Below are 10000 nucleotides of genomic sequence, written 5' to 3'. Positions count from 1 at the left end.
ACAATTTAATTTACATAATTATTAAAGTTATTTATTGTTAAGCTACACATAAATCCAACACCAAACCTAACTTCAGTAACTAAAATTAAATATTTATCATTAAAAAAAGCTCCAGTTTGAGGGACACCAGTCCCCAATAAGACATAACACACACACACACACACACACACACACACACACACACACACACACACACACACACACACACACACACACACACACACTTTTACCTTTTTCTATACTGTCTGACCTTTTAATGTAATATCCAGCACACAAACCCTGATCTGGTTCAGTCTCCTTTACATCTAAACTCTATTTTGAATATTTAAAGTCCAAATAGGCTTTTGTGGAAAAGGCACACACACACACACACACACACACACACACACACACACACATACACGCACGCACACATACACGCACGCACACACACATGCACACTCACAACACACACACACATACACGCATGCACACATATGCACAAACACACGCACACACACATACACACATACATGCATGCACACATATGCGCGCACACACACACACACATGCACATATGCGCACACACACACGCACACACACACAAACACGCATGCAAACATACACGCATGCACACACACATACGCACACATACGCACACACATGCGCACACACACATACACGCACGCATACATATGCGCACACACATACACACACATACGCACACACATGCGCACACACACACATACACACACGCCCTGATGAATAATACATATGAACAGTATATATAGTTTCAGTGGGCTGCAGGGGTGAGCTGAGTAGATAAGTGGGAGAGATGACCACCTTCTGCTAGATAAAAGAAGGTTGTTCTGGAGCAGGTCAGCTTCGTCTCTTCCCGCTCTGATTTATTCCCTCTGCAGAAACTTATCACAACTTTCTACCACACCTAGTGTTTTCTGCCCTTCAGCTGCAGATGCACTCTGGGAAGTGGCCACTTGTTCGCTTCAGAAAAGAACACTTCAGTTGTTTCCCTTGAGAGCAGAACATTAAAAACCATCTTATCCAGGAGTGCTGGTGTAAAGTGACACACTTAACACGTGTGAGGATGATGATGATGATGTGGAAGAGAGACTACAGAAGGTCTACAAACAGGTTCTGTACAGAGGAACTACAAGACCTGATGTTTGTTGTTCTCACCTTGATGTTTATTACAGCGTTATCAGTGTTCTGGTGAGAACTGTCCACAAGAATGTTTTCTAGCTTGAGATCTCTGTGAACAATGTCTGAGGAAAGAAAAGAGAAAAACACAAAGAGACGCAGCTGAAGATGTGGAGAACTTCAAGTTCCATCTTCACCACACATCATACACACACACACAATCATAGACACACACACACTCACACACACATCATACACACACACACATCATACATACACACACATCATACACACACACACACAATCATAGACACACACACACTCACACACACATCATACACACACACACACATCATACATACACACACATCATACACACACCATATACACACACCATACACACACACACATCATACACACACACATCATACACACACCATACACACACACACACATCATACACACACACACATCATACACACACACACATCATACATACACACACATCATACACACACCATACACACACATCATACACACACACACATCATACGCACACACACACACATCATACGCGCACACACACATCATACACACACACACACATCATACACACACACACACATCATACATACACACACATCATACACACACCATATACACACACCATACACACACACACATCATACACACACACACATCATACACACACCATACACACACACATCATACACACACACACACACACATCATACACACGCACACATCATACACACACCATACACACACATCATACACACACACACACATCATACGCACACACACACATCATACGCGCACACACACATCATACACACACACACACATCATACACACACACACACATCATACGTGCACACACACACATCATACGTGCACACACACATCATACACACACACACACATCATACACATCATACACACACACACACACATCATACGCACACACACATCATACACACACACATCATACACACACACAGCATACACACACACTCACACACACACACTCACACACACTCACACACACTCACACACACTCACACACACTCACAATCATAGACACACACATCATACACACACACACATCATACACACACACACACTCACACACACTCACACACACACTCACACACTCACACTCACACACACTCACACACACTCACACACACACTCACACTCACACACACACACTCACACACACACACTCACACTCACACACACTCACACACACTCACACACACTCACACACACTCACACACATTTTTCCTCACAGAAAACCACCATGTTGCCATTTCATGCTTGTTTATTAGTTTGGTAATTATTGGTGGATTATAGAGTAAGGATTATTATTATTATTATTATTATTATTATTATTATTATTATTATTTTAAGTACATTAATGATTAAAGAGCTGTTATGTGAAGCTGATCTAAGGTAGGAGCTGCTGCTGTTCTAGAGAATTAACCAACAGGCCAATTAATCTTCTGCCCAATCAGAGTCCAGAACTCAGCAGCTCTGTGGTGTAAAGATAACACCAATAAACCTGGGTGTGTTTCTGCATGTGGAACACAAGCCATCTTATATTTTGGGCGGTTATGAGCTGGTCTGGATGTAAAGACACAGCAGCTCTCACACACCTATTAATCAGTATTCCTCCCCTGCTCATGGTTAATGACTCATTAGTCTGGTGTAATGGTGTCTTCTTGCCAAGCAACGTCCTAAATTACCTTTAACTGGAGATTTCAGCAGAAGAGAGAAAATTGCAGCCCGTCTTCAGAATCAATTAAAACGGGCTGATATTTAGTCTGGCACTTGGTATATTATCTGATAATTAGATGAAGCCCAGAGCTCGGTAATGACGGAGAGACTTAATGCGGCTGCAATCAGCACGGCGATGATCAGATGTCAATGAGAACAAAGTGACGGAGGTCCAGTTTATGATGTGACCAATTTGCCCAGATGTGGAGAACAATCTCTGTACATGACGTCTCTCTGAGGGACACAGCACTGAAACCATTAAATCCTAATGAGATTACACATATGAGAATGTGAAGTTTAATACGGGCTGAAAAAACACTGCAGACCTCCCACACACTCGCTCCCTCCCTCCCTCCCTCCCTCCCTCCCTCGCTCCAGATAATCGCTGGTGTTCAAAGCAGCTCATGGAGCTCATTTACAGTCGTCTGACCAGCAGTTTAATGAGAGGAACCGAGGAAGTTTAGACAGAATCACCAATCTGAGAGGCTCACATGGATCTGTGATAGAAGTCTGAGTTAACTGTGTTTATGGAGCCGTCAGGAATAACGAAAACATCTGTGGTCATGGCATTTGCTCCCTGGCACTCTGTGTGTGTTGTGCTGTTTACGCTGACCCATTAGTTCCTCAGGAGCTCTCGGCTGCACTGTTATAAACTGTTGTAGAAAGGACATTATTTACATTTACACTATTTACTGTAGAGTGTCACCCAAATGAGGATGAGGTTCACTTCTGAGTCTGGTTCCTCTCAAGGTTCCTTCCTCGTATCATCTCAGGGAGTTTTTCCTCGCCACTGTGGCCTCTGGCTTGCTCATTAGGGATAGGGATAGATATATAGTATTTAAAATTTTAAATTTATATTTTTAAATTAATTTAAATCAGGGGTCACGGTGTCTTAGTGGTTAGCACGTTCGCCTCACACCTCCAGGGTTGGGGGTTCGATTCCCGCCTCCACCTTGTGTGTGTGTGGAGTTTGCATGTTCTCCCCGTGCCTCGGGGGTTTCCTCCGGGTACTCCGGTTTCCTCCCTCGGTCCAAAGACATGCATGGTAGGTTGATTGGCATCTCTGGAAAATTGTCCCTAGTGTGTGAATGAGAGTGTGTGTGTGTGTGTGTGTGCCCTGTGATGGGTTGGCACTCCGTCCAGGGTGTATCCTGCCTTGATGCCCGATGACACCTGAGATAGGCACAGGCTCCCCGTGACCCGAGGTAGTTCGGATAAGTGGTAGAAGATGAGTGAGTGAGTGAATGAATTAATTAATTTAAATCAATTTAAACTTTAAATGTATATAATTTACTTCTTTTTATTCTTACTTTTTAATCTAATTATTATTATATATTTATTTATTTTTCTCTCTTCTGTTTCCATAATTCTGTAAAGCTGCTTTGAGACAATGGGAATTGTTAAAAGCGCTATACAAATAAATTAACTTTGAATTTGAACGTGTGTGTGTGTGTGTGTGTGTGTGTGTGTGTGTGTTACCCAGTTTGTGAAGATACACCGTGGCCTCAGCTAAACTCCTGATGATGTGTCTGGTCTCATCCTCACTGAAACGCTTGTTTTTCTGTAAGAGTTTCTTCAGCTCTCCACCTTCACAAAGATCTACAACCAGGTACATTCTCTGCAACACACACACACACACACACACACACACACACACACACACACACACACACACAGGGCCTCTATAAAACCTCTAACAAACCAAGCTATGATATTCTTCTGTCTTCCACATGACACGTTCTTCTCAAAGCTCACCTCATGCGTCTCGAACACCTCCTCCAGGTGGATGATGTGTTTGTGGTTCACCTGCTTCAGGATGTTCACCTCTCGCTCCAACAGCTTCACACCTGAACTCCCAGCCTGCGTCAGACACACGGCATCAGAGGAGACACGGAACATACGCCGTCCGCCAGCACACTGAGACCGCTCACTTACCTTCTCTTTGTTCACCTTCTTAATCGCCCACTTCTTCTGCGTGTCCATGTGAGTGGCTTCACAGACGACCCCGAAGCTTCCTTGACCCAGTTTCCTCCCAAAGGAGTAGATCTGCTGTGGATCCAAATGAAAAGGGCAACGTTAGGTCAACCGGTACACATTTTCCTTTCTACATCTCCGACAGTAAACAACCATCGCCGCTGCCTTAATGGGGACACGATGAGGGCGATGAGGGTAAACGGGGCAGGAGAAGGAGGAGGATGGAGGGGGGGTTGTTTTTCAGCCTTCCTCATGCTCTATTAAGTCAAGACCTGAATCCTTAAAGTGGAACTTAATTTTCAAGTTTGCCAGTCTCTAGAGTTCGAGAGAATATAGTATTTCTAATCAAGTTACAAATGATTAAGTTGCTGCCGCAGTTCATTCAATCTCGGGTCTAATTAACTTGATCATTATCTTGACGCATGCAAGGCTGAGCACAGACTGCTGCGGATTTGGCAAAGACGGCACACAGAGGTCTCCAGAGAGAACAAGGCCAATCAGAAACGCAGAGAGGTGCGAGCTGCCTCCAGGCTAAAGGGGGAGCTGTGACGAGAGCAGATTAGGGCAGACGATGGCAAGAGGGTGCAGACGAGGGCAGGCAATGGCAGACGGGGCAGATGAGAGGAAGTGAGAGCAGACAAGGGCTGAGGATACAATGCAGGCTGTTGTTTGTTCTGAAGTGATCGTCAATAGGCCCTGTTTACTCCACACTGTGACACACTGCAGTATGGAGGGTCCAGTACAGATTATAATGGCAGTCATTTGGACATTAACACCAGTCTTCAAAGCCAGGGTCATTGTTTTATTGTAGCACACTAACACCACATTCCCACTCCATTATGACACAAGTGTTCAACGCTTTCATTAGCTCCTGGGGGACGTGTCCTGTACGGGCTTCATGGGGTTCAGTGTGGTGCAAACCCAGACAGAGCCACAGAATCTTCTACTGCAGAAAAGATCTGAGCTTTCAGGAATTGTGCTGCTGCTCAAGTCTCAGTGAGGTCATGTGGTGTGGTGTGTATGGTGGTGTGGTGTGTATGGTGGTGTGGTGTGGTCTGAGGTTGTGTGATGTGGTGTGTATGGTGGTGTGGTGTGGTGTGAGGTCATGTGATGTGGTGGGTATGGAGGTGTGTGTTGTGGCGTGTGTGTTGCGGCGTGTGATGCGGCGTGTGTGTTGCGGCGTGTGTGTTGCGGCGTGTGTGATGCGGCGTGTGTGATGCGGCGTGTGTGATGCGGCGTGTGTGATGCGGCGTGTGTGATGTAGCGTGTGATGTGGTGTGTGTGTTGTGGTGTGTGTGTTGTGGTGTGTATGGTGGTGTGGTGTGTATGGTGGGGTTGGGTGGTGTGAGATCGTGTGATGTGGTGTGTGTTGTGGTGTGTGTGATGTGGTGTGTGTGTTGTGGTGTGTGTTGTGGTGTGTGTTGTGGTGTGTGTTGTGGTGTGTGTTGTGGTGTGTGTGTTGTGGTGTGTGTTGTGGTGTGTGTGTTGTGGTGTGTGATCAGTGTAAATGCACCAGTGTGTTACCTGAATGTCAGCGTCATCCTTCAGACGAGTGTGTGGCACCTTCTTCTCTGCACTGTTCACACGGCTCCACTGCATGGCCATCTTCTCACCAGCTCCACAAACATCCATCTGAGTCGAGAAGAAAAAGTGGAGTTTTTAGCGACCTGCACATTAATGTTCCAGAACTGAGATCTCGGACACTCGGTCTTTTTCACTTCTTTATCTACTTTCGTTTCTTTTTAATTAAAAACTAATAAATATTATGTCTGATTTATGAACTCCCTTTTTGCAAATGTCAAGATGCTAAACAAATTAAACTTGGTAGGAATTCGCTAAATGTATAATAACATTATAAATGAGATATTCTTGGAATAGCAGAGTAATATAATTTGATGAAATATTAAGAGAGAAGGATATTATTTTACAGAGGAGGAGGAGGAGGAGGAGGAGGAGGGGTGAGATACTACACGTTGTGTGTAATAAGGTGGGCAGTGACGTACACCTTTGTGACGTTTCTCACTAATCCAGTCTTTTGAGCGGTCACGTGACCCACAGAGCTACACGTGACATAAAAGTGGAAAAAAATGTAAGAATCTTTTTTCTTTTGTCCTTTCAGAAGAATTGAAACGCACAGAAATGTTCACACAAAGCACTTCATCTCACGTCTCCACATGAACAGTTAAGCACAATTAAGTGGAGCTGAAAAACGCTCTCCAGAGCCAAATTAAATGTAAAGCAATTACAGCGTGATGACTGACTGGGAGGCGCCGGAGTGGATCCACCGAACGGGCAGCAATTAATTATTAACGAGGAAGCGGAGTCTTTAACCTCCTCCGTCTCTGCTGATGCTCCCTTCATAACAGCGCCGTCTCTCTCGTTAGAGCCGAATCTCCACTCATCACAGCCGTGCGACAGACCCTGACAGACCCTGACAGACCCTGACAGACCCTGAAAAGCCCAATCAGCTCGATCATGGACTGTTTGAGAGTGACGGAGACGTCTGATGGGTGGATCACAGAGCTCAGGACACAGGACAGGACATGAGATATGGAGGTCAGGGCAGGGACATCCATCAGTTTTGTCTGTCTCAGCGATCGAAAGACAGACGACAGAAAGGTGTAGACTTTCATCCGACGGAGAGAGACTCAGACTCAGACACACGACAAGGGACGGAAATAAAAGGAGACGAGTCAGAAGTGTGTGTTACAGTGTGGACCAAGGACATGGTGTGGACAGTAAAGTGCAAAGGCTTTTGTAGCTATCGAAAGATTTTTAATGAAGCTGCTATTCAGAATGTGACGGTTCACTACAGTACTGCATGAAGAGAGTCACCGGTTCAACTGATTCGTTTCCTCTGACGTCACATCCCCCAAGTGTTGGGAAAAAAACAAGCAGTTTGTTCCACATGTTACTGAGAAACACACAGAAGTGTAAACTCCTCTGTCCTGAAGATGTGGAGAACTTCAAGCTCCAGCTTCACCTCTGACTGAGACACAGAGCTCACACTGGAGACTCCTTCATTACATCATACACACACACACACACACACACACATCACACTGGAGACTCCTTCACCACATCATACACACACACCACACACATCATACACACAGACACACATCACACAGGAGACTCCTTTATACACATCATACACACACACACACACACACACATCACACAGGAGACTCCTTCACTATATCATACTAACACACACACACACACACACACACACACACACACACACTGGAGACTCCTTCACCACATCACACACACACACACATACACATCACACTGGAGACTCCTTCACCACATCACACACACAAACACACACATCAAACACAAACACACACATCATACACACAAACACTGGAGACTCCTTCAGCACATCATACACACACACAAACACATCACACAGGAGACTCTTTTACCACATCATGCACAAACGTCTGATAAAATATTAACCTGAGTGTGTTTTGTACACGTCAGTGTGAATGAGCTGTTGCTATAGAAACCATAAGTGAAAGTATTAATATAAATCTTATCTATGGTCAGAGCTGTTAGAGAGAATTAATGTGTCTAATCTAAATCCAGAAGAACTCCAGAGACACAGATTTAAATCATCCACACTGACCAAGAAGCTGCAGTCTGCAGGAAGGCCGTGTTGTTTACCATCTCCTCCTGAACTTTAGACCTACACACAGACACACACCCACATTTCAGATCTAATGAAGAACCCCACCAATATAACACACACACACACACACATACACACACACACACACACACACACACACACACACACACACACACACACATACACACACAGCAGATTCGCAGCATGCAGTCATTAGCAAACGAGTCTCTCAGCGTCTCCTCGGCTCCTGATCACTGTGAGCTCTGTGTAATTACAGCAGGATGAACATCGGTGATGTTCCATAACTGTCAGAACTCCATTACAGTTGATTTACTGATTATTGACACATGGACATGTGCATCATTTATTCTTCATCGCTCTGAACCTGAAGAGAAGAGAACTCAGTAACTACCCTAAAAGCCCCAAACAGCCTCTTCTCCAACATACAGTTACTCAGGGAATAATCACCTTCACATGGAAAACTAATCCCATCTGACCAGGCCTTCAGACCCGTTAGTCTACACTGAATACTGGATTATTTTCATGAGTGTGTTTAGTACAGAAGTGTCAGTAGAGTAAAGTCTACTGATCGATCCCAAAAGGTCCTGTTTCTGGGGAACTAATCCGGCCTGAAAGACGGAAAAAGCTGTTAATGTTTAGCAAAGACACAGACGTATAATTTTTTGTTCCTAAATATTTTAATAGCTCCATCTACAGCTTAATAATTTAATGACAGCCGGCTTTGAGGATGAATGATAAACTTCACGGTGGTAATGAAGTGTAGCATTACATTACAATGACAGAGTGTTTTTCCAGTGCAGATGATAAACAGGTCTTTATTGATTTTAACATTTACTGTCTAAACCATAGGTCACTAAAAGGCGGACCGCGGTCCGGGTCCGGACCCAGAAGCTGCCCAATACGGACCGGGACCTACAGCCAAAACAAAAGGTTATGATTTAAAGCTTGACGAAGCGCTTCTATTTTAACCGGTGCAATTGGAAACGCACAGACCAATTGCATGCGAGTTAAACCATCCCACATGACACCACTCAGCCAATCAGGTCTGTGCATTCCTGAAGTAAACACTGTGACTTAACGGTGCAAGACAGATGAGAGAGAATTAGAGTAAAGTTACACATGAAAGAAAGATCGTGATACATGTAGAAAACAAAAGGAGAGAAACAGATGAGTGAGACGGAGAAAGGGAGAGAAACAGACGAGTGAGACGGAGAAAGGGAGAATAAAGAACAAATGCCGCTCTCCAAAAAAAGTGGACAGTGAAAACATTTACTCCAGAATGGACAGACTGATTTCTGTTCACACTTCACACTAAACCAGTGTGTCTCATATGTACAGAAACTGTGACACTTATTAAAAGTGACAATGTGAAACACCATTATGAGACAAAACATAAAGGTTTTGAACAAACATTTCCACTCTAATCTGAAG

The 10000-nt window shown here is 44.3% G+C and overlaps 1 protein-coding gene across 1 annotated transcript in view; it reads right to left on the bottom strand.

The window, feature by feature from the left end:
- Nucleotides 1–10000, bottom strand: part of stk33 (serine/threonine kinase 33) — a 20800-nt gene that overhangs the window by 4126 nt on the left and 6674 nt on the right. The window contains exons 2-6 of the mRNA XM_060865641.1: nt 6436–6543; nt 4873–4986; nt 4693–4797; nt 4417–4555; nt 1177–1262 (exon numbers count right to left, since the gene is read on the bottom strand). Of these exons, the coding sequence (XP_060721624.1) occupies nt 1177–1262; nt 4417–4555; nt 4693–4797; nt 4873–4986; nt 6436–6543 (552 nt within the window). The remainder of the gene's footprint in view (nt 1–1176; nt 1263–4416; nt 4556–4692; nt 4798–4872; nt 4987–6435; nt 6544–10000) is intronic.

Source organism: Tachysurus vachellii, chromosome 1, assembly GCF_030014155.1.
Source record: "Tachysurus vachellii isolate PV-2020 chromosome 1, HZAU_Pvac_v1, whole genome shotgun sequence".
NCBI lineage: Eukaryota > Metazoa > Chordata > Actinopteri > Siluriformes > Bagridae > Tachysurus > Tachysurus vachellii.
The sequence above is the reverse complement of the archived record's forward strand: the minus strand, read 5'-3'. Positions and strand labels throughout refer to the sequence as shown.